This window comes from Castor canadensis, chromosome 7 (assembly GCF_047511655.1).
Source record: "Castor canadensis chromosome 7, mCasCan1.hap1v2, whole genome shotgun sequence".
NCBI classification, from domain to species: Eukaryota; Metazoa; Chordata; class Mammalia; order Rodentia; family Castoridae; genus Castor; species Castor canadensis.
This window is the reverse complement of record NC_133392.1, coordinates 43,250,217-43,276,979: the sequence shown is the minus strand read 5'-3', so window position 1 is coordinate 43,276,979 and position 26,763 is coordinate 43,250,217. Positions and strand designations below refer to the sequence as shown.

The following is a 26,763-nucleotide window of genomic DNA, read 5'->3' as shown; positions in this document are numbered from 1 at the left end:
CTAGAAAATTATTCTATTTATTTTTTAATACCCAGACCCAGAACAGTGTTAGGCACATAATAAATGCACGGTATTGTCTGTTGAATAAAAGAGCCACCTTACTGGGGAGAAAAGGGGAAAAACTAAAGAAAAGTGCTGAGTGCCATGATCCAAGCTCAATGCTGTCTATGCATCCTATCTCACTCAATCACTACTATTACTTTATGGAGTCAGCATCATTGATTCCAAATTCAAAATGAAGAAACTGGTTAAATAACTAGAGTTAAGTGGAACCCCAACATTTGAGCCTAAGTCAGTGTGAATCCATGATCCCCTGTTTTTCTTAATATGTCACCATGATACCTATGAATCAGTCATCAACAATGCATGATGAAATATGGGTTCTGATACCAAGTAGTGATATTGGAAATATAAAAAACAAGAGAACAAAGTCTGTCAGAGAGTGCATGTGAAATTCCCATTTAGTTCAACAAGTAAGGGTGTGTAAAGTGGCTATGAAGTGCTCTGTGCTGAGGCTGGAACTAGAGATCAGTGCATTCCTCAGGGACTTTAGAGCCCTCCTTCTGCCTATCCTCATTGCTACTGTCATAGTACTGCCCTTCTTCTCTCCCCTCCCCCCTGCTGCCTCTCCCAAAATTAGTCTTTTTGCCTTTCATGGAGGCATCTTCCTAAAGTAGAAGGGTCCTGATAGAATTCTTCCATGCTGACCCCAGGGACTTCAAAAGATGAGAGCATTCTATTATGCTGACATTGCTTCCATTCATTCCTTCCTTATCAGCCTTACCTGTTGTCATTCCCACTCCTTTTCCATCTTTCCCACAACTTGCCTTTAACATTCTAACCATACTCAACTTCTCAGTCATCTCTGCTGTTTTCACTCACCTCTGTGCCCTACAGTTCTTTCCTCCCTTCTTCTTTGTCTAACTCCAAACCATCTTTCAAATTGGTCTGAGTAAACATATAATCTGTAAGTTAATGGAGTACATAGTTGAGTCATTTTGGTAGGTGGCAAAACAAAAAATTTCACATTAGTTGATAGAGTAATAAAATGTGGAGCCATCAAAAGTCTTTTAGTAGGACAGCAACATAATAAAATGGTACTTATGGAAATTAACCAGTGTTGTACAGGTAATATTAAAGTTAGAAAACACTAGAGGACAAATTAAGGCAATAATATAGGTATGAAGTGATGGTAACAGTGATGATAATTAATGGCAAAACAAGAGCAACATATCAGAACTTGGTGGATAGCTACAGATAAGGTGCCAAGAATTAAGTAAGAGCAATTTACTCCGATTCATGTTTGCTTGCATAAAATCAGAACTTATGTAATCTGGATCATTAAAGGGAATCATAGGTTATTTTTCATTGCAAACACAGAGCTTGAGACAGATAGTAATTTTTGCTCTGGGATCAAATGTATTTTATTCATCAGTGATTGGCAGTCTTCCTGAGAACTGAGTCTCAACTTAAATTTTTCCAAGTTTGGTCTGAGGAAACCAGATGTAGCAACTAAGTTCAAAGGACAATCTCAACAAGATGAATGACAGACAGACAGCAATAATAAAACCAAACCAAGAATGAATGAAATGAAGCTCTCACTATTTGTCAGGTTTCTGTATTATGGCACACAAATAATTGGCCCTAGGCCTTTCAAACAAATATCTGCTTTCAAAATGAAGAATATCTGCATCGTATGCAGTGATTATAGCTTTACCAATTTTAAGTTCACTTAAAAATTAAACACAAATATGAATTTCAATTCTTCTCGTTATGTCATTCTAGAATTTCTAAGCTCTGCCAATGCTCTTTTCTCAATGACCTTCAGGCATAGTGGAAAGAGATATAATTACCTAGTGAAGATAACCTAACAGTCACCTGTAGCCTGATCTCACAGGTTCTAGAAACCAGAGCTATCTATGTGCATTAGTCAGGGCTCTCCAGAGAAATACAACCAATAGGATATATGTCATACCTACATACATACATACATACATGCATACAGGTGTGTTTATTTGTATGTAAATATAAAGATACATGCACACAGATTCACAAAAGCTTATAGAAGCATAGAGCCAAGATTTGCAAACAGAAAACAGGAGACCCAGGGAATCTGGTGCACATTTTCAGTCAAAGTCCAAGGCCTAAGAACCAGAAGAGCCAATGGTATAATTCTAGTCTAGAAGCTAGCAGGCTGGCATCCTAAGAAAAGTCAATGTTTCATTTTGAGTTCAAAGGATCAGAATTGTTTAGTGTCCCAGCTCAAAGCAGTCCAACAGGAGGAGTTTCTTCTATGTCTTATTTGTTCTATGGGGCTTTTCAGTTGATTAGCTGAGGCCACCATATTAGGAAGGGCAAATCGCTTTCCTCATTCTACTGGTTCAAATGTTAATCTCATCCAGAATCATCCTCACAGATATACCCAGAATAATATCTGGCCAAATAGCCCAGCACCCATTGGCTTAGTGAGATCAACAGATGCAATTAACCTTCACAGGATAAAATTCTCAGGTTGTCTGATTTTAAAACTCTCCATCATCTCCTCTCCGCAACACACGCAGTTTCCATCTGCCATTAAAAAGTTGCTAAAATATTTTTGGATTAAAAAACTATCATTCATCTTTCAATCTTCAGTGTGAATGAGAACAAATCACATATGTGTACCCCTGTTTTATAGTTTCTGATCATCTTACCTAGGTTTTGTAAGAGACTACTGATGACAAGATAGTGTGAAAGGAAAGAGAAGTATAGAGAAGTCTCTTGGGTGGTCTCATGCTGCCTGTTCTGGCTTCCAAGACCTTATCACTATGTATATGGACACAGTCATGTCACATAGACAGACCCACAAACAAGACTGCATATAGAAAAAAAGTGAAAAAATTTCAAGGTCCAGGCTCTTGAGCCTTCTACGTTAGGGCTAGTTCTGGATAGACAGTCACAAGTCTTCAGGGTAGAAATTCATTCATAGAACTGTTCAGGTGTCCTATTATCAACCTGACTCTACTTCTTCCTATATCTGCCCCTCTCTCCAGAACTCTTCCTCACTCTTCTCTCTATCCTTTCTCTCCTCACAGATTTTGTCTTCCTTCTGCACTCAGAGCAACAAGTAATAGTTTTATGGATAGTGTTAATATACTTTCTTGGTTAGTCCTCATTGAGACCGAATTGAAAACAAATCAGTTTAGCCAGAATCTGGTAACAATGCATATTTTGAGGTAGTTTCTGCCAGTAATTCAGAAAATATTTATGCACTGGAAATGTTGAAAATGTAGACAAAAAATTATTAGAGAAAACTCAGAACAGTTTTTCCTTTTCCCTTATAATGTAGTCTCTACCTTTTTTAATAGTCTTTTTCTTCTTTTAATATATTTTCATGAGTATCCATCCTCACTATTTGGCAGGTGGGATAATTTCAATTGTTTTATTTTGGCATTTAATGTGTATACATTATAGCATAAGTCAGCTTTTCTAAACTCAGCTGCATATTATTATTAACAAATGGCCTATTTTCTGGGCTCCACTCCAGATGAGTCAGATCTAACCCCTGCACAAGTTGGGAAGACTGTGGGTGATTCTGACAGGAGACCATGCAGGATGTCTGTTCTTTCTACAAGCTTCTGAATCATATACCTGTTTTCATCTGTCTCTTCTAAGGCTACTCTTTGGTGATCATTTAGTGCCAGTGGAAAGAATGTGTTAATTGTATAAGGAGAGGATCTTAAAGCAAGTTATTGAAGTCACTGTTAAGGAATTCTCTCAAACTGAGCAGAAGATTATAGTGAAGTTGTTTTAAAGAACATAATAAAAATAGAAAAAGGCAAGATTTAATAGAGTAAATGCTACTTGCTAAAATTTAAGAACACTGGCAGTTAAATTTCAAAGTCCTGTTTCAAAGAGATTTGCATAAGTTAATGCTTCCTCTTCTTGTCTTTCCTTGTATAATTTACCATTTCAAGTTAAATCCCAGGGATTTAAACGGTTTCTGGTTGATATGGAAAGGGCATTTTAAGCAAATAAATGGTGAAATGTCTTTTGAAGTGAACAAAATGTGCCTCTGTAATACCCATTTAATGAAAATATGCTAAAAAACAGAAGTGTTGCTCTTGTACCATAAATACACCATTTTAAACAGATTTTTAAATGAAAATATTTTGGTCTGACCATCTGAAATTACTTTATCCCCAAACAAACAAAAAGGATTTCTAGATGTCAGGATTGTTTTGCAAGAATGATGCTCTGTTGGCCAGATAAGCATGTTTAACTTTCTCAAGAGTTCTGGTAACTTTTTGAAATGAGATTGTATCTGATTCCTGATTTTGACATAGCTAAAAAAAAGAAATAGAGAAAACATATCTCCCCTTCCCCTTGCATGTTGCTCAAATATGTGCAAAGATATACATACATATATGTATGTTTATACAAAAGCATATGCAAAAATTATAATACAATAATTTCTATATTATACATGTGCTTGTTGCTTTTCTCCGATAAACTCTAAGTCAGTCACTCCAATGGTATTTTTCTCTTGATATAATTTAGTTTTTCTCCATGGATATTTTTACTACAGTGCAAATTCCCCAGTATCAGGTTTTGCTACTTTTAAGTTACTCTAGTTGGGATTTAGAATGATTCCAAATAGGGTAGCATATGAATTTTAATCATCAATAAGCAATAATCATATTGTTATCTTATATATGTCTGCAAAAATGACCATTTCTTTCTAGAAAGTTGTGTCTATCAGCACTGCTTCTCAACAACAATAACAGTCTCATCTTAAAAGTACAGGATATATTTCAGATGGAAACCCAGCAATTTAGTGCTAACCCATCAGATACATGGTTTCTAGTTAACTTCTTTCTCTCTGTCTACAACAATGACTAAAGACCAATGGAAAAAAGGAACCAATACTTTAATTCAGATACAATAATAAAAGTAACTATAAAACTGAACCCAATCTTGCCAAGTGAGCCATCACCTGTGTATTATTTAAATAACAATTATTTTCTTTTAGTCTGTGACCTCTTTTTAACTTTATTTTACCGAAGTTTATAATATCAATATAGTTAAATCTGCTAGTATTTTTTCATTATTGCACTTTACATGCTTAGTTGGGAAAACCTTTTTCTATACCACAAGATTATAAAAAGTTCTCATATACTTTCTTTTCATAGTTATACAATGTTTTTTGAAGATTATCTCTTTAATCCATTTAGAATTAGGGCATAAGTTACTTGGTGATATGCTGGCCAAATTGCTTATAGCCTCTCTGTGATACAAAATAGCATCTATTGGCAAATTCCAATATAAACAAAACCATGGGTCAAGGCTTTTATCTCATTCATTAATCTATTTGTCTATGCTTATGCTTGTTTTATCTTTAACTGTTGAGTGGGCTGATTCCAAATCATCCCATGCTTTTAATTTTTGTTGAGACATTTACTGCACATTTTCCCTGCCAGATGAATTGTGGAATCAATTTGTTAAATTTCAAAGTAAATTTTTCAGGATTTAAATTGGAATTGCATTAAATTAATAGTTTAGGAAGAATTGATATCTTTATTATAATAAGCCAGTCATTTAACCATTCTTTAGGTCTTTTAGTAGAATTTTCCCATTTTCTTAATATAGGTTTTAGACATTTCTCATTAAGTTTATTCTTATTTTATAAGTTCTTCTTCTACTGTTCAGATTTTCTCCTTACATTTTGCTTGACCTGTCTGTTAGAGAATATTTATACTTGCCCTTGAGTATCCTTTGTTATGATAGATTTTTATGGTTGATTTATTTGTTCCTAATGAGAGTAATGATTGCATTTTCAATATTAGATATTGCTGCATGTTACTGATAGAGGCTCTTTATCAACCAAGGGTGTTTTTTTCTATTTCTAACTTATGACGAGTTTTGCTATTTTTCAAACCAATATGGGTGTTAAATCTTATTAAGTGTCACTTTTACATTTACTGTGTTGATAATGAGTTTTTCTGTATTTGTGGAGAGAATTTAACTTCAAGAATGCCAATGTTGAATAATTTTCACATTACTGTAAAAATCCCAACTTGTTTATTATTTATTATTTTGATACTTTGCTATATACAGTTCATACCTAAATTCACATGTGGTGTTGATCTAGTTTCTGCTTTATGACTTCTCCAGTTTTGTCAGAGATGTGATAAGTCTACAGATAATTTCCTGTTTTCTATTATTTTCTGTTCTTCAAAGCATTTTATATAATAAGGAAATTATTTGTTTCTTAAATGATTTATAAAACTTGCCTGATAATACCGTCTATACATGGTTTTATTTGAAAGGAAAATATGTAATGTTTTTCAATGTAATAAATGGTTATTAGTTTATCCAAATTTTTAACTTATCCTTGATACAATTTTGCAAATTCATACTTTTCTAAGTAATTTTCTACTGCATCTGTATTTTTAAATTATTAGTAAAAGTATTCTTATTTTTAAGAAGTCTGTAGATCTATGGGTCTATTTTTCCACTCATTATTAAAATGTATTTCTTCTTTGTACCTCGTCAGCATTGCCAATGGTGTGCTCCTTAACTCACCTTTTCAATCATCTCTTAGATTTATCAAGTCTGCTAATTTTTATTTTATTAATTATACTTTTATCTTTGATTCCTCTTATTTTCAGTGTTTTTTTTATTTTCTAATAAGTGATAAACAGTTTTCTCAGAACAGAATCTTGACCAGCTCTCATAATAAAATCTATGACATTTTCTTCAATGTACATTTATTAACATAATTTCAGTTTTTTAAGTTATATGAGCTATATGTCATAGAAAACTAAAAATAATCAAATAAGCAAGAAGAAAGAAAATAAAACTACCATTCAGATCAACCAGTTAGCCTTTTAAAATTAGTCTTTGTGAACAACATAAAAATTAATATTAGAGAAATCAGAACACACATCATTTTGCAACCTATCTTTTCTATTTGATTATATTTCAAAAATATGTATCCCCATCTTTCTACATTCTTCTAGAACATCAGTTTGGCTGACTGTACTATACCACTGTTTACTCAACTATCACCCTATTACTGGCTGTTTAAGGTGTCTAATTTTCATTGCAATGCTAACATGCTCTATGAGAGATGAAAAACACACATAGGGGCAGGAGCTTAAAAAGTTTTCCTGCACAAGCAGTGAAAAACAAATGTAAGTGAAATAACTAGATTGATTATTAAGACAACTCAAAGGAGCTTAAGCTAATGCATCTAAAACTACATTTCTTCCACCTTGGACAACTGCTAGCTGTGAGACTAACAAATAAGAACCTCACAAGAGATGGCTAAGATGAATGAACCAAAGTGGCAGAAAAGGAGCAAGAAAGGAATATTTACTGAGCATCTTCTGAATGCTAACCACTATGTTAGGTACTCATATTCATTAGTTTATTTATTAAATCTTAAAAAAAAAACTCAAGTTAAGTATTAGTGCTCCTAATTTTTTAAAATAGGAAACCAGGCCTAAGGAAAAAATCATGGTGGCAGAACTGAAATTTAAATTTAGAACCTAACACAAAGGAGGATTTTGTTAATAATTACAAGTAAAATTAATATATTCACTATGAACAATTTTAATTTATGTACCTTCTTTATTGTAAGGCTTGTCCAGGCCCAAAAATTGACATGCCCCAAATTAATGCAAAATTCATCACTAATGCCTCAATAGCCATAGAGGAGATTCTGATTAATTTTTTTATACTTCTTATTTTTAAAAATTAAGATGCCACATATTGAGATTTTTTGTGAAGTCATTCTGGCTAAATTTTGGAATTATATATGTAGATTCTGTATTAATTTTCCCTATGCTTCATGATGTATGCCTCAAAGAAGAGCTAGAACATTAATTCAATTTTAAAATAAACCTAACACAAATTGTATACATTTTCCCAAGTTGAATGCTAGAGTTGTTTTATATTCATTTTATCAAGCAATGCAAGGTAATATTTACACAGTATTGTCAGGTAAATGCATGAACTTTGCTCACAAATCCTTAGCAAACCATCTCAGTGCAATCTGGAATTCTGTGTAAACTTCTTAGGAGACACTAGAAGCCTAAAATTCATGCTAAAACCATATTGCATTAGGGTTATGTCTCACCTACACCATGCAATGCCAGGGTACAAGAATACATTGGGGGAACACTGGGTTTGGTTTTGAGAGATCCTAAAAGCAAGCGAAGCCATCAACAACTTAAAATACACATCTGTGTATTTTAAGTTATACATCTGTATAACAGAGGCTCCCACTCAGTTACAAAAAAACACCTTTCCGCTGTTTACCAAGCAGAAATAGTCTCTCCATTCAGTTTCCTTGCCCAACTTCTTCAAAAAAAATCTAATCAAATAAATAATATAGTGAATTTAATAATAGAACTTCATTTCCTAACTAAATTATTTCCCACAGGTATATATATATAGTAGCCATCATTTATTGACCTTTCTGCTAAAGTTGAGGATAAATTAATTCACTAAATGTTTAAGCAAGAAATGTTCTACTTTAATTCTGTCTTTATCTCTTTTGTCTCTTTTTTGTTCTCTTCCAATCATTTACAACTATCCTATCTGCATTGTCTTTTGAAGCTATACTTTCTTGACTTTTCTGTGTCTTTTGGTGCTTTGTTTTTGTTTTTATGCTGGGGATAAAACTCAGGGCCTTGAGCACATGCACTACTACTGAGCTACACCCCCAGCCTTGTGTAATAATTTTTGTTCCAGTGCTGGGAATTGAACCCACAGCCTTGAGCATAACTAGGCAAGCACTCTCCTGAGCTACATCCCAGCCCTCTTTCTTGACGTTTTAAATGTGCTTTCCTAGCATGTTATTTCTGTCTCATATCTTTCCAATTTACCATTTTGAGAAACTTTAAAAATAAAACAGAATCTGTTTCCCCACTTTCTATTTCTTTAATTGCCAATGTATGTTGTATTAGGGCAATAGAATGTTCCAACATTGTCATAGCTTCTGGCAAAATCATATAACAAATCTCACTTAAAACCTCTCCTGGTTTGCCTTCACAACTTGGCTCTCCATGTGCGAACAATTTACATTTACAAAATAAATGTAGTTCCTCTTTCCAGACCACTTATAATTACAGAGCACAAAATAATATCCACCTGATAGGTATAAATTTGGAAAAGTCAGAATTTTCTCACACATACATTCTCCTCTATTCCCATGTCCTTTTCATTTCTATTTCCCTGCCACCTTCTCTGAACTAGGTCCCATGGCACCTGAGGCCATCAGGGTCAGGAACTGGAGTTCTGACTTTACCTAACAGTGAACTCTGGGTGAACTCTTTTAAGCAGTCCAGCCAAGTGACAAGGTGAGAAGTTCATTCCAACCATACCCTACCTTTCAGGAAGATAGAAATCATAGCTCCAAGTTGATGAAGATTCTTCTTCATCAAATGGGCACTAACATTGCAAATATAAAATCAGAAAGGTATAGAGAAGGAAAAAGTATGTATTTCTATAGAATTATCAGAGAAAAGTGTATCAACTCTATTTTTCAATCGCATTGCTTTGAATTAAGCATAAATGCAGATAAACCATGAAAATCAATTTCTCATACAATGCAAGTTTATTACAGTATAGAATTTTCAGGAAATGACTGAAAGAAAAAAAATAATATGTGTTAAGGTATTAGATTCAGGTTAATTTCACTTCTGATTGAGTGCAAGTCATTATAGGCTACCAAATTGCTGATCCAAAGTCTTTGATATATTCCACAAATATCTATTGAACAGTTAATATAACATCAGGCTAAACCTTTTGAGCAAACAATGAGTACAAGATCATCCCTACACTTCACAAGATCCCAGGTCAGTGAAAGAGACTGACATGGGAAGTAAATGATTACAATGGGATATACAACAATGTAAAGCGTTTCAGAGCATTGTGGAGGTGGCACTTACTGTTACCATGGAGGTTGTCAAAGAAAGCACTTCAGAGACAACATTTTGATCAAGCCTAGAAGGATCAGTAAGACCAAAGTAGTGAGGTCAGAAGACATGGGAAGGAAAAATCTTTCCAAGCAGTGAACCTGGAGGAAGAAGGAAGCACGCTAATGGTGAGTGGCTAGCTGCATGATGGAAACTGGAAGTGGAATCTAGAATGTAGTCCTAAAGGACGTGGTACATTATCCTCCCCACAAGGATTTTTGAAATTCTACCTCTTGGAATTAGAGATTAATAATTATGAGGAAAAAATCATATAATAGCTAACATTGAATAGTTATTAAATGTCAGGAACCATTCTGAGTATATTAAATAATGGCAATGTTTAATTCTCAAAAGAACTAAGTACAAACTATTATTATCCTAATTTTATTTTGTTGATGATAATGCGGGTTGAACCCAGAGCTTTTCATGTTCAAGGCAGGTGCTCTACCACCAGAGCCATGCCTCCAGTCCCTATCCTAAATTAAAATGTAAGGAAACTGAGGCCTTGAGAGCTTCCACTGAAACAGAAGAGAAGAGTAAAAGAGGAGATATTTTTACTGGGGGTGTGGCTCAAGTGGTAGAGCACTTGCCTAGCAAGCATGAAGCCCTGAATTCAAACCCTAGCACTGCCAAAAAAAAAAAAAAAAAAAAGAACCAAAATAGAGCCAGTCTGCCCTGGTAGAGTGGCTGAAGCAGAGGAGTGCCTGCTTTGCAAGCATGAAGTCCTGAGTTCAAACTTCATCCCACTTGAAAAAAAAAAAAAACTGCTGGGGATGTAGCTCAGTGGTTGAGTGTTTGCCTAGCATGCATGAGGCCTTGGGATCAATCCCCAGTACCACCAAATTTACAAAAAAAAGGGGGGGGGGACATTTTTTAAATTATTTTTTACTATCACATATTAAATAATGGGCTTCATTGTGACTTTCATGTATACATATAATATACTTTGATCATATCTACTTGCTAATACCCTCCTTTATTATTCCTTCCCCTTCCCCTGATCCTCTTTAGGAGGGGAACATTTTATATAGGAGGTTGTATACCTTTGAACCAAGAATTCCATCTCTGAGGCAAACATACTGTCAGAGAGGATGGGCAGGAATTAATCACAGATTACTGAAAGCTGGCAGCACTAGACAAGACCCCTACTTTTCACATCACTGGTTCCTCCCTCATCTCATTTAGAGTGAATTTAAGGAAGAAGAGAAAGGTAAGGAAATTATACACTGAGGTGCTGACATGTGCAGGAGGTCCCTTCTCAGGAAATCACTTTGCTGTTCCTTGACTCCAACCTCTGTCCTCCATCATGAGTCATTAGCAGGAATCCCACTAGAAGGTTACCTCTATGCCAATCCTAAACTAAACACTTCACAAGTATTTGTCAGTCATCTTCATAACAGCACTGACCATAGCCTGCTTGTTATCCTAATTCACAAATGAAGAAATTGATGCTTATGGGGGGCATGTGAATATATGAACCTTTCCTGTAATGCTAACTGTAACCTTTCTCTAACAAACTTCCTTTTCTTTGCCCCTTTCTTCTCTCAGTCATCCTCATCTTGTAACCTAAGTAAAATCTTGTTAACCTCTGGCTTCACATCTCAGAGCAAAGACAAATTCCTTACCATGACTGACAAGGTCTTCCATGATCTGATCAGCCGTTTTCTCTCTAATTTCATCTCCCACTTCTTCACTCTCACTCAGCTTCATCCTCTCCTACCCTGGCCTGTTCAATGTTCCTTCCATCAGTTCCTTCCTCTTGTCATGCCCTCTGCCTATAAAGCTCCACTCAAATACACCCTTACTTCACCAGGTCTCTTCCCAAATTCACTTTATCACGACCATACTTTCTTCATGTGCACCTACCCATGAACACATCCTTCATATTCTTCCTTATTTTATTTTTTTCTCCTCAGATATTATCATAAGCATACTACATGCTACTTATTAATCTTTATTGTCTGTTCTATCCAGTATAAAACTCTATGAGATGTTTTGGAAGAAGGATCTGTTTTGTTCTCTGCTATCCCCAGTGTCAAAAATTCTTTGAATACAGTACTCACCATCATTTCTATTAATAAGTAGTAAAAACTGATGATTCTTTTTTCTAGCTTCAAGGGTATGTATAGATTTGGAATTCTCTTGCCTCAATAAATTACATTGGATACTACTCTTTCAAAATATTGTAGTCTCACACCTAAAGAATTTATACTGTGCTAAATTAGAAAATATATTGCAAAATCTTTATTTCAAATTGACCAAAAGTTGAACTTGCTTAAAAAAATATTTACCTGAGATTCAAGCTCATCTATCAGATCAGGTCAACATTGGGAGAGGGCTTTGTTTTTGAGAAAAAGAATTGAAGATCAAGTCTCTTTTTTTTTTGTTTTGTTTTGTTTTTTGTTGTTGTTTTGTGGTGATAGGGATGGAACCCAGGGCCTCACACATGCTAAGAAAGTGTTCTACCACTGAGATACAACTCCAGTCCCTCAAGTGTATCTTGTAGCAAATTCTGAATTTTATGTCCATGTCCTGATTTCTAATGACTCGAGACTGAATTCGCACGTTACATGGATTCCTCTCAATAATTTCAGAATGAACTCATATGTGATCAAAAGATCTTTTTCATATCAAAATATCTTTACTCACCTTTACTAATTATTAACCAAACTAAAAGTAGGTTTTACAAAAACAAACTTATCATGTCACCATGAACTGTTATGTTTTTAATGGAGAAGATGAAGTCCAGCAAAGAGCAAAATTGCAACTGGGCCAAAAGACTGTAGACTTTGCCTTGAAAGAACTGTTAAGATATATGTAATAATCTCCTCAGACCCCGCCCCCAGTCCCCTAGGCTCTTATGTGTTAAACTCAGCTCAGTGGGAGAGTTTGAGAGGGTCCTAATTAAGGGAAAAAAAAAAAAAGAATTTCAGTAACAGTAAATTTAGTAATATTATTAAGAAAATTACCTTTAAGGCAAAAATCTAACTATTGTAAGAGATTTTTATAAATGACTTTTGTAGTTTTATTTATCTGTTATGAGGATTTATATCATTTCAATGCAATTTCTACAACTGTATTTACCAACAGATTAGGATTATAAACTGAATAGAGGTCTTGATTCACTGTATATTGTAAGATCCATAGACCTATTTGTACTCTAAAGGTGTGAGTAAAGCTACTTGCTCCAACCTGAATTGCCACAAGCATATTAAATCACCACTGTTAAAAAGAAATTCTAATTTGTTCCTAACAAAGACACAAAATCAGGATTAAAATTTTTTTTTTTTGCAAAGCATAGACACTGAAACTGGCCTGCTAAATTACCGAGTTAGCAAACTGCCCATGAATCATGATGTTCTCAGTTGGGCAGGGGCACACACAGCACTTGCTAAATACTTTAGAAATGACCCAAGCATTGTATGCACATATGAATAATAATAAAAAAAAATTAAAAAATAAAAAATAAAAAAAAAGAATGAATGAAGGCAAACTGAATTCACCTGGGTCAAGAATAAGCAAGAATTATCTGAAAGGTCAAAGGTCAAAATGGTCAGGTTACATGCAGAGAACGACCTGTTCTGTCCCCGTTACAGCTAATGGATATTCTTCTGGAATTGCGTATTTTTCCCTTTGAGTTTCTAAGTTACATTGAAAATATTTTGTTCTAAATGATACTGATTATTTTGCAGGCTTTTCTTCTATCACTTTAATATCAGAATACCTACTGTTACCATTGTTAACAATAATGTTCTGATACTTGGAATAATACTAATAATATTTATATATAAATTTACTTAATTTATCTTAAATTTAGTTACAGTGAGCAACCCTAATTAATTAACAAATTAACAAATTAAATGCTACTAATAACATTTATGATTCTAGAAGTAATATTTCATTGCTATTCTACTTAAGTAATATAAGCAATAATACTTTTAGTCTTGAAACTGCATTTTTCTAAAACGATCACTCCAGGTTCACTTTTTTTCTGTTATTTGATATTTTACTCATTTTCCTATATTACTAATGCTTTATTCATTCTGTTTCTTTAAACGACAATAAAAACTCAGGATAGAGAATCTCAATGTATTTGATAGAAAATTTTCAAGAAGACCTGTCGTCATGTGCTTTAGGATTGCATTGGCCCGAATCACTGTAACCCATTCCCACTGTCCTCGGTTGCTCTCACTCTAACCGAGCCTGTCAGCACTCATCTCTACATACATAGGACCCTATAGTGCCTCGTGCCACCACAGCCTGGGCCCTTCAGAATAGCCATTGCTCTTGTCCTGTGAACCTATGGATTTGACAACCACAACATTTGGAATTAGGTTCACACACTCTTAAAACATCATGTCCTAGATTCTACACAAGGTTTCACGTGCTCTGTCTACTGAGTGGTTATGTGGAATATACCCTTCCAACACCCACTCAAAAGGAGCAATTGCTCTTGTTTTGTTAAAATCCACGTCACATTTTTATTACGTAGGGTTGTTTGCATGACGACTTCTATGTATCTGTCACCAGCACACTCTGTTCTAGAAATCTGTGTGTGGAAAATAAGTAGATGTCTTAGGTAACACAAAGAATCAATACATGAAGCTCGATCTCTGAGAACTCCGACGCCCTAACCTATTGGTTTGATCTGATCATCATACTTTCCCACATCTGTAAAGACCATCCTTCATATTCCTTTAATTGATGTCAGCTAATTTTCTTTTGAGCATTTGGTGACATCGTGAGGTAATTGGACTGAGAATTACTGCTTTGTATTCTGATTGGATAGCAAGTACTATTTGTTTTTGACATTCAATTTTCAACTAAATTCAATGATTTTTACAAACTTCTTTTTTTGAATGACTGCATTTACCTGGCCTTGTTCGTGTGTGGCTGTTAGGTGGTACTCTAACCTGAATGGTTCATTTATAGTGTTAGGAAACATTATAGTGTTTCCTAAACGTGTCCTTTATTAAAAGGACATGTTTGGACTTTGCAACAGTAATTTACTTAATTTATCTTAAATTTGGTTTCAGTGAGCAACCCTAATTAACCTGATTTTTTGCTGATAATCACTCTCAATGGAATCAAATCACAAATCCGGGGATGGATTGAGCGGCACCCAGAAGGAAGCAGCCCTCCGTGCACTGGTCCAGCGCACAGGATATAGCTTGGTGCAGGTAGGAACTTCTCATGATATCTGCTGGGACCCACCACTGAATTCAGAGTGGTGGGAATATGTGGGTCCTTAGATGTAAAATGTGAAAGGTTAGTTATGTAATTCTTTAGATAGTTGCCCTTTTCCATTAGAAAAGAAGAAAAAAAAATTGCCTCTTTTCAGTTTTGTAGATGGCCCTATAGGTAACATTCTTTCTACTCTGAGTTATCCATTCAACCTTAACTTGTCATTTGAAAACAGAAGCAGTCGTAGAGACTATCACAATTTTGAAAGAACATTCAAAAATATTAAAAGGCATCTGGAATTTCCAGCTAAGTAATTTAGCTCATTCTCTCAGATTTCTTTGTTTTCTCAGATTACATATCCATCAATCTAGAACAGATAGCCCTAATTTCTGTCCATGGTAGCACATTTGGAAAAGAAAAAGAAGACCACAACCTTAAAACTATTTATCGACACTGGTTGTTAGAAATTCTCTGTAAATTGTCATGATAATTTCCTTTAGAGAATGAATGCTGCATTAAAAAGCAAATTGGTATTAGATATACATAAATTATCCTATTTGAATAGATAACGTTGCTTTTTATGGTAAAACAATGTGTTTTAATTCTTCAATCTGTGTCTTTCATCTACATACTTTTCTAACTTAATCAAATCTAAGTACTATTTGAATAAATGTTATATTTGATTAACAAGAAAATATGTAACAGTGTCCTTTCACTAGTTTCTTGGTTAGGTTGTTGAAAAGGTACTGTATTTAGTTTTCAACTGGTTCTAAAATTATAAATTATTGTGAGCTTTGCAATGCATGATAGAATGCTCAAAGTTATTTATATCCTTCATTCTAACAAAGTGTGCTATTTAGACTTTTTTGGGGAAGGGGTCGTATCAGAATTTTGAGCTTGGTTTGGCACTTGTCAGTTAGGTGCTCAATCCCTTAAATCACACTTCCAGCCCTTTTTTCCTCTGATTATTTTGGAGATAGGGCCTCACTTTTTGCCCAGGTTGGCCAGAAACTGCGATCTTTCCAATCTCAGTTTCCTAGTAGCTTGGGATGACAAGCACGTGTCACTAGGCCTACTATTGGTCTCAGTTTTTTGCCAGGGCTGGCCTACAGTCATAATTCTCCTGATCTTAGCATCCCAAATACCCAAGATTACAGGCACGAGCCTGGCTTAGATGTTCTTAGGGGTTCAAGAAATCTATTAGTCAATGGTTAACTTTTTAAGTTTCATTTAAGTCAAAAGAGAAACTGATGTTATTTTTTTCAATACTTAGTCAAATTATTTTAGAATCATAAGTAAACTTTTAATGTTTTTGTCCCTTAAATTAATGTGCCTCAAAATAAATGAATGATTTAAAAAATTTTAAGTAGCTTTCTACTGTAATAAAGGAGTATTTTATAATTCATAGAAAAAATTCTACAGAATTTATAGTCTATAAAACAAATATATTTAAAGTAAATTTTTAAGATACATTTTTCATTTATTAATTAAATTTGTATTCAGCAATTTTTATTTTATAATTGAATATTTATTTGTCTAGTTATTACTTAAAAGAAAAATATGTGATGCTGGCCAGACATGGTGGTACACACCTGTAATCCCAGCTACTGGGGAGGTGGAAGTGAAGGATCTCTCTCTGAGGCCAGTCTGGGTAAAGTAATTTTTTAAACTTCTGTTCAGGTATACTTAATTGAAAAGAGAGTTTTCTTTCCTTTCACAATCAGTACTTCCATAAATATCATAAAATCAAAATGGTTTTAAATAAGTTCTGTTTTAATTTTTATCTTCTTGTCTGAAGTATCCAGGCAGAAGCAGTGGTAACAGAAAACATTGCAGCCCCATCAAAAGCCATATGTCAACCTCTACATATACAAGAGTGTTCTATTTCTCTAATGATAGAATCATGGAAGTATGTTCTAACCTATCTAGGTCAACATTTCCATTACCATACTATCACAAACCTAACTGTATAAAAATGAATTATTAAGCAAACCATGAATGTATAATAATTGTATCCAACAAGCGGAACTTAAGGGAAATAATCCTAAAACAATATAAATTATCCATTTAATTGAACTCTGGGTGCTGGTTCTTCCTTTTCCCACAGATGACATTCAGGGCAATCTCATCAGTTTCATTATTACTTGCAAGTAATGAAAACATTAATATAACCAATCTACTAAAATTATAAACATCATTTCACTGTCCCATGGATGTTTCGATGGTGGTGATTTTTCTTTTCCTGCTTTACACTTAACTCTTTCTGTTCTGGTTTGCTAACTACAATTTCTGACTTGCAGTTGAAGCAAAAGGAGGGATAAACGCAAAGGAGAGAGCTGGGTATTGTGCAATACAACCAACCATAATCCCAGCCCTTAGGAGACTGAGGCAAGAGAATGGAGTTAGAGTCAAGTCTGGTCCACAGAGCAAAATCCTATCTCAAAATAAGCAAAAAAGAGCAATAGAGATTGGAAGGAAATTTTGGTTTTGTTTATCAAAAGGAAAGAAAGTTTTACTTGACTACTTCTGACTTTAGGCTCTCAGGTCCTGACTTGCAGGATAGTTTATAGGATTGTCAGAGATATCAGAATTCCACTACTGGGGTCTCTTACCTGCCTGCACTACTCTCAGCCTCAACCTCTTCCTGCTGAGCACTGTGAGACTCTAAGCAGCCCTCTGGGAAAGGGTGAAAGATAACAGATGATTCCTACAGCCAAACTCTAGTTCCCTGGAGTCACTCACATATTCTTTAACACAGTAAAATGTGGAAGTACAGGTGACACAAAGCAATCAACAACATCAAAGGAGCATTTTTAGGGATTTGCATACCAAGACCATAACAAGGAGGGGTATCAAGGCCACCCATCACTCACCTTTAGCTCAGAAATGAGTGAGACCCACCATGTTCTAACTCAGAAGTGAGTTAGACCTGGATGTTCCCCAAACACAGACAGGGAATACACACCTATTTCTCTAAGTGCTTTTCTTACATTCTTCCCTGCTTTACGCAAAATGAAAGACACTTTCCAATTTCTGCCCCCGTAGGGAGAAGTAGGACTCAGAACAACAGTGATTATCTCCAAATATCTTTGTGTAATTTCCAAAAACTTTTCTCAAGCTATCCGCTTACCTTTTCTAAGTTGGGATGTTGTAAGGGAAGTAAGAATTTTCACAAAAAAGTTTCCTGCTACCTCCTCAGCCTCCTAGCTGCTCAGACCTAAGTACTCCTAAGGGATTCATTTCCATATCTAAACCAGAGGCTCAAATTCCATCTCAAAATCCTGTTACAAATAAAATAATATCAGTTACCAAAAGTAATCACTTAGAAATTAGGCAAGTCAGAAAATTGTGGCACATTATTTTTATATCAGTATGAAATATTTGAAATTTTTTAACAAAAGAGTAAGACAGCAATGAAGATAAAATTTTACTTCATTGTAAAATCCAGTGCTATGGTTTAAGAATACTTTCAGCTAGATCCATGTATATCACCCTATACCAACATTAACTCAAAATGGTTCAAGGATCTTAATATCAGACCCCAAACTCTTAAGTTGATACAGGAAAGAGTAGGAAATACTCTGGAGTTAGTAGGTATAGGTAAGAACTTTCTCAACGAAACCCCAGCAGCACAGCAACTAAGAGATAGCATAGATAAATGGGACCTCATAAAGCTAAAAAGCTTCTGTTCATCAAAAGAAATGGTCTCTAAACTGAAGAGAACACCCACAGAGTGGGAGAAAATATTTGCCAACTATACATCAGACAAAGGACTGATAACCAGAATATATAGGGAACTTAAAAAACTAAATTCTCCCAAAACTAATGAACCAATAAAGAAATGGGCAAGTGAACTAAACAGAACTTTCTCAAAAGAAGAAATTCAAATGGCCAGAAAACACATGAAAAAATGCTCACCATCTCTAGCAATAAAGGAAATGCAAATTAAAACCACACTAAGATTCCACCTCACCCCTGTTAGAATAGCCATCATCAACAACACCACCACCAACAGGTGTTGGCGAGGATGCAGGGAAAAAGGAACCCTCTTACACTGTTGATGGGAATGTAGACTAGTACACCACTCTGGAAAAAAATTTGGAGGCTACTTAAAAAGCTAGACATCGATCTACCATTTGATCCAGTAATACCACTCTTGGGGATATACCCAAAAGACTGTTACTCCAGGGGCACCTGCACACCCATGTTTATTGCGGCACTATTCACAATAGCCAAGTTATGGAAACAGCCAAGATGCCCCACCACTGACGAATGGATTAAGAAAATGTGGTATCTATACACAATGGAATTCTATGCAGCCATGAAGAAGAACGAAATGTTATCATTCACTGGTAAATGGATGGAATTGGAGAACATCATTCTGAGTGAGGTTAGCCTGGCCCAAAAGACTAAAAATCATATGTTCTCCCTCATATGTGGACATTAGATCAAGGGCAAACACAACAAGGGGATTGGACTACGAGCACATGATAAAAGCAAGAGCACACAAGGGAGGGGGTGAGGATAGGTAAGACACCTAAAAAATTAGCTAGCATTTGTTGCCCTCAACTCAGAGAAACTAAAGCAGATACCTTAAAAGCAACTGAGGCTAATAGGAAAAGGGGAACAGGTACTAGAGAAAAGGTTAGTTCAAGAAGAATTAACCTAGAAGGTAACACCCACGCACAGGAAATCAATGTGAGTCAATGCCCTGTATAGCTATCCTTATCTCAACCAGCAAAAACATTTGTTCCTTCCTATTATTGCTTATACTCTCTCTACAACAAAATTAGAAATAAGGGCAAAATAGTTTCTGCTGGGTATTGGGGGGGAGAGGGAGGGGTGGAGTGGGTGGTAAGGGAGAGGGTGGGGGCAGGGGGGAGAAATGAACCAAGCCTTGTATGCACATATGAATAATAAAAGAAAAAGGAAAAAAAAAAGAATAGTTTCAGGATAGAGAAAAAACAATGTTACAATTTAAAATGTTTTCATATAAAATATTCCTAAAATATATGACCAATCTACATACTGCTTTAATTTTATATATTCAATTACATTCAGAAAATGTTAATAATGAGGACTTAGGTAATGAATCAATGGTAATAACAAAAACAATAAAATAATAGTAAGTATTTGCTCACATTTATATTCTACTGTGTTCTGCATATTAATTCATTTAGTCCTCACTAAAACAACTTACAATTTTCTGATGAAGTTTTAAGCAGCTTGGAGGATTTATAAGTTAGGGTTCCATTACTATTGGCAATCCTGGCTGGAGCTAGAGAAGTAAGAGTAGTTATACTGTGGTCTTTAAGATTATAATTTTAGAGAATACCAGGACAAGGCATAAAAAAATACTTGGTTGGAGCCTAAAATTTGTATCATGATTCACTTTAAGTAATATTTACAGGCAGAATGACTATTAGATCAGAAGTTCTCTAGTAACAGAAGTATAAAATTCCAAAAACTAGTTATTTAAACCTAAACTCTCTAATCAAAATATAAATGCATATATTACTAAAATTGTTTTGAATGAGTTAGAAAATCCCTCCCAGTTTGATTGCAGAATGTGGGAAACCATCCAGGATTTCAAATCAGAAGCCTGCTGCCCACTGCATATAAACTGTATAATTTTGAACAGGTGCCTTAATTTCCCCAAAGATCAGCGAGGCCGTACACTACTCTATTAGCTATGATTTTATGATCCTAGTAGCTTTTGAATCTAGGCATTGACCAGCAAACTGTATTTGGGTGGAAAGGGTAAACCAGGCATGTGTCAAGACACAGCTTCAAACTGTGTAGTTTAGGAAAAGTTTTTAAACTTAATACTTCAGTCCTCCTATTCTGAATTATAGGACAGATTAACGTGATTACCAAAAAAGAAAGAAGGCAGCATCAGGCATAATTTTTATAAACCTCTGTATAAAAGTGAAGATAAAGAACATCTTAATATAATTTAAGGAGCATAGCCCTCAGATGATACTTTAGAATTTTATGTAATTTGCTAATTTATGTCCTAAAGGATTTACTTTTGCTGTGTCTTGCAGTTCCTGATATTGAAAGTTGGATTCTTGCAAAACAAGAATTGAAAACACAGAGGGTAATGAATTTGTGTTCTCTTATCACTAGGAGGACAAATAAAGCTATCAAACATAGAATTTTGCAAGTTACTTAATAACATGATTTGGAATGGCAACTGATGCAATGACGTGTTTATGAGAGTTTAAGCACACGTTTTGTGGTATCTTTTATAATTGCATATCCTTAGATATGGATGGCTAAAATTTCATCAAAGTTCTTCAAAGAATAAAAGCGACTCATGCAGGACCCTGCATGTAGTAAGATATTCAAGCAATATTTTTGATAAAAATTATAAAGTTGGTAAATTAAACTTGAAGTTTCATGGTTGCACTGTGCATGTAGGAATTGTGCTACAATGTTCGCATGAAAGCAACCTTTGTCTCTGGATAATAGCATTATCTGTGTGGGGTTTTATTCTTGTTTTTACTCCTAATAGTACTTCCCAAGCTTTCTAAAGTTAGCATACTTTTTTTGAGAAAAAAAATATATATATTTGAGGAAAAAAATGTATTTTTGAGAGTCAAAGAAAATAATTTCATTATGATGGTCATTTTTTCAAGAACGCATGAATTCTGTGACATGTGATGTTTCTCCCACCTGTAATTTTCTCCTTACAACTAGGAAAATATATTAGCATATTCAGAAACCTTCTCACCTAATGTAGGGTTATTTTACATCAATTTTAATTCTATTACAACTAAAGCTAAATAGATATCTAATAAAGATCACCCTTAAGTAGTCTGAATATTTTTAAAAACACTTAAGATACTTATCATATATTTTAAGTGATTTAAAATATAGTGTGAATTAACATTTGTCCAATTATCCCATTGGTAACCTGTTTTCTAAAAATTATCACAACACCATTAATGTTTATGAGCTACAGAAGTCCTGCTGCTTTCTTAAACCAATGATTTCCCTGAAAAAAATATTAAGAGTTTTGTTTTTCTATTTTCTTGAGTTTTGTTTTTCTATTTTCTTTCCTTAATCTCTATTATTGAAACCAATATATTACTCCTAGACCTTGGGATTGCAGAAGTATAAAATATACTGCCTGACCTAAAGTGCATATAAAGTACATGAGATGAAAATGAATTTTTCAAAAATTAATATGATACTGGGTGCTGGTGGCTCAAGTCTGTAATCCTAGCTAATTGGGAAAATGAGATTAGGAGGATCAAGGGCAAAAAGTTTGCAAGACCTCCATCTCAACAGAAAAAGCTGGTGTGATGATACACAGCTGTAATTCCAGCTGTGATGGGAGGCATAAATAGGAGGATCATGGTCCAGGTAGCCGAGGCAAAAAGTGATAACCTACCTCCAAAATAAACAGAGGAAAAAGGGCTGGAGTTCTGGCTTCAGGGATAGAGAACCTGCCTAGGAAGTGCAAAGCCCTGAGTTAAACCCAAGTACCATAAAAAAAAATTCATAATAATATAAGACAGCTTCAAAGGAGCAATATAGAAAAATTTCCACAAAAAATGAGAGTACTTTTCCATACAGGACCTTAAAATTGACCATACTTTTTCACCTAAGAAATAGGACAAATACTTATACATAAGGAAGTTTATCATAAGTGCAATTTGCAGTTTGTAAAAATGAAACATCTTATATATCCAACAAAATATTAATGGCTAATAAAAAATGACTAGCCCTGTATTTGCAAGAGATGTAGTCACATAATATTTTTACTTAAAAAAAATTGTAAATACATGGAAAAGTGTCTACATTTCAACATTTAGTTAAAATCTGAGGGACTGGTGGAGTGGCTCAAATGATAGAATGCCTGCCTACTTAACATCTTAATGCTACATATAAATTTACAGATAACATTTTCAGAAGTTATTCATATGCAACTTTTAAAAATTATAAAACAATAAAATGTAATGTCTGATTAAGTATGCTTTTTCTGTGTTTAATATTCTTCATTTTCCAAACTTTTTATGATAAATATTTTGTTATATGGAAAGAAAAATCTCATAAAGTAGAAAACATTTCTAAAAATCATTCAGTTAGGAGTAAAAAAAAAAACCTAGGAAAATTGGATGGACAAAATTTCATTTTTTCACCTAGAAGCCAGGTATCTGGGTTAATTAGGCTATTCTTTCTAATTCTTTATATATTTGATATTTGTTTAATATTGACATAGTCCAGCACTTTTATTTTGCAGTTAGAAAACAAGATCCAGAATTACACAATTATAAATCAGGGTTAGCATACCATGATCCATGAACCAAATGTGGCTATAGCCTGTTTTTTAGTCATGGAGGCTATGAATGGCTTTATATGTTTAAAAGGCTGTTTCAAGCTAAAGTCTACAATAACTATTTGACCTTTTACAGAAGAAGCTTGCTGATCTAAACCTATTCTTTAATCTAGTACTCTTTGCTAGAAACTAATCCACAGATTTTAAAGTAGATGCCCTATAATATAGAGAAGTATTTAAGCTTCATTAAAGAAAGTAGATATAACCTTCCTTGTCCTGCCTATTCATGCTAACTCAGACTCTCAGCTCTCATTCATTCATTTTTAATTCATTTATTGATTCTACAAGAGAAATAAGATTTTTATCTACCTGAAGATTATTCCCAAAGAGAAGACAGAAAATAAACAAACAATAAATAAATAAATAAAATAACCAAAGATAATAAGTGTCTTGAATATTATAAATCAAGTGGTGTGACAGAGAATGGCAGTGACTGTCCTCAGACAAGATGACATTGATGCTGAGACTTACAGGATGAGAGCAAAGAAACTGGCTCTAACAAAAGGTCAAAGGTCAAAGACAAGCAGGATTCTGAAAGCAACAACAGAGAAACAAGCAAGATGTCAGGGAGTTTCAGAAACATGCAGACCAGATAGAAATAAGATAATATATTCAAAATTCTAAAGGGAAAAAATTGCCAACCAAGAATACTATATCCAACAAAATTATCCTTCAGAGTAAGACTTGTATCACAAGAAATGCTAGAAGAAGTTCAAGCCAAAAGAATACTAATTAGATGAAACACTGGAAAATATAAAACTTAATGATAAAAGTAAGTATCCAGTCAAATTCAGAATACTGTAATACTATAGTCAAGGTATTTAAACCTCTTATGTCTTTTTATGAAGAGTAAAAAATGAAACTACTAAAAATGAAAAAATAGTAACAGGGCTGGGAGTAAAGCTCAGTGATAGAGTGCTTTCTGGCATGTACAAGGCCCTAAATTCTATGCCCAGGACTTCAAAAGAATGATAATGATAATAGCAATAATAGATATACTTTTTTAAAAAAGCAAGAAGTGAAAGCATACTACTACAGAAAATCACTTAACTAAAATGGCCATAGTAAGTCCTTATCTATCAATAATTACCTTGAATACAAAAGGATTAAATTCTCTAATTAAAAGATAGAGAATGGTTAAATGGATGAAAAAAAAAAAAAAGTAAGACCCAACTATATGCTGCTTACAAGAGATCACTTCACCTGTAGGGAAGCACATAATCTGAGAGTGAAGGAATCAAAAAACATACTTTTTGCAAGTGGAAAACAGAGTGGGAGAAGTTATATATCTATCAGACAAAAAACACTTCAAGTTCACCCAGGGATATAAAAAAAAATACACTTTCAGTCAAAAATTATAGAAAGAGACAAAGGTCATTGAATAATGATAAAGAAGTCAATTCAACAAAATGTTACAAATAATACAATGAAAATAGTTAACTCTAGGACTGCAGAGTTTACTTCTGGGCTTCATGTAGACTGGCTGGAAGAGAAGCAAGTGGAAAAACACAGCAGCATTGACATTCTTTTCTAATCACTGCACAAAAATCCTAGGGACAGAAATAGAATTTGACTTCATGGTAAAATATAGCTTCTGGGTCCTTTTTCTTCTATTGTCTGTTCTCACCACCTGCTCACATCCCTGTTATCCAAGGACTTAGGTCATTTACTAAGTACATGGATAACAATTCCTTAAAAAAATAACAAAAAAACATGGGAACAGGATGGGACCAGTAGGTCACCACAGGCAGGTGTTTCTCTTAGCTTATCACCACAGCCACCCATAGGCCAAATTTTAAAATCTCAGGAGAAGCCAGAGATACCATAGTGTCATATGGAAGATCCAAACAAAACAGTAGTTCTATGCATCCCTCCATGGACAACACATGTGCCCAATGCTTATGGGAACTTCACCATCCCAAGAAATAGTAGTGTGTTCCAGAAACTATTTTCAAACAGCAGTGAATTTCTCCCCAAATAATCTAATAGAGAACTGACCTATGAGATCTTCAATATAAGATTCAAAATCTTTGCAAATAATGCATTATGGTGCATTCCCTTAAACTAGAAGCACAGAAACTTTCCATTTTATCAGCTTAGTGTGAACTTCATGACTCAGCTATGAAGAAGCATGTACAGAGCTTTCAGTCTTCGGACCCTGCTCAGGCAACTTTAGGATTTTTTTAAAGTGCTATTTATTTGTTAATATTGATTAGTAACTGAAACTAAGTGACTCTTCATCTTTAGAATCTGAAACTTAAACATTATGAAATGCAAAAATAGCTATCAAACATAGGTAGATAAAAAAGTGATTCGTTAGATCATGAGCTGTGCAATCATAAATCTGCCCAGGACATACGCAGCTGTGATCCTTTGCAATACTATCTCAGGAGTGCTGAAATGGGAACTGGGATGTGGTAAATGGTACATCACCATAGCATGAAGTAACATTAAATTCCATAGTAAGAAAATTATTACACTTTCAATTCTCTTTCAAGTTTTCTGATGAGGCTGTTGGAGGTATATCTCAAACAATACTCCAGCCCCTGCTTATCTTTTCAAGCAGAGAGAGAAAGCTTAGAGCTTTTAGTAGACAGCAATGTCTAGCTAGAAGTTGGTCATGATTTCCCTGTTTTATAACTGTTTTTAGAATTATCTTCCATTTCTGAGAAATGATACTGATAGTCCACTTATAGAAAATATATCATATAAGTATATAATATATAATAATTTTCTGTAAGTAACACAGTGAAACAATATAAAGAAAGCCATTAAGTATTTATAGGTGTCAAGTATATTAGGATATGTGACTGGAGATTTTCTAAATTCCAGCAATATTACTTGTAATGCTCCTAATGACTAACTCACAAACATTCCTTGTGGACATTTTTTCCACTTTTAAATATGGTGTCAAGCTGGTCTCCCTTTCACAAGCATCCTAACACCCCACAGGACTATTGTTATCACCTAGTGCATCCCACTTTTTCACAGATGGAGAAATTAAAGTCAAGAAAGATTGCCTTGCCAAGTTCCTCAGCTTGTGAAAAACTGAAATTCATGGGGTTGTGGTGAAGAGAATATGACTTTATGAAATGCCTTGCATGGCAAAAACCAAGTACATTAGATGAGATTACCCTTGTCATCCATTGAACTATGACAATAGGACAATTATCCAGACCAAATGTTCCTTATTATGTCTCTATCTGCACGTGCACAGTTTTACATAACTTACTCAGATCTTCAGTTGCTATAGTATTAGCTAATTCA

The 26,763-nt window shown here is 34.4% G+C and overlaps 1 protein-coding gene across 4 annotated transcripts in view; it reads left to right on the top strand.

Annotated features, from left to right (window-relative positions):
• Positions 1-26,763, top strand: part of A1cf (APOBEC1 complementation factor) — a 78,842-nt gene that overhangs the window by 7,443 nt on the left and 44,636 nt on the right. For 2 of the 4 annotated variants that reach the window (XM_020151902.2, XM_020151901.2), the window contains exon 2: positions 15,002-15,145. The exons of 1 other annotated variant lie outside the window; for it this stretch is intronic. In XM_020151902.2, the coding sequence (XP_020007491.1) occupies positions 15,047-15,145 (99 nt within the window). In that variant the 5' untranslated portion in view covers positions 15,002-15,046. Of the gene's footprint in view, positions 1-15,001; positions 15,146-26,763 lie in introns of those variants that run through there. One more of the 4 variants, XM_074078866.1, reaches the window with a different exon arrangement.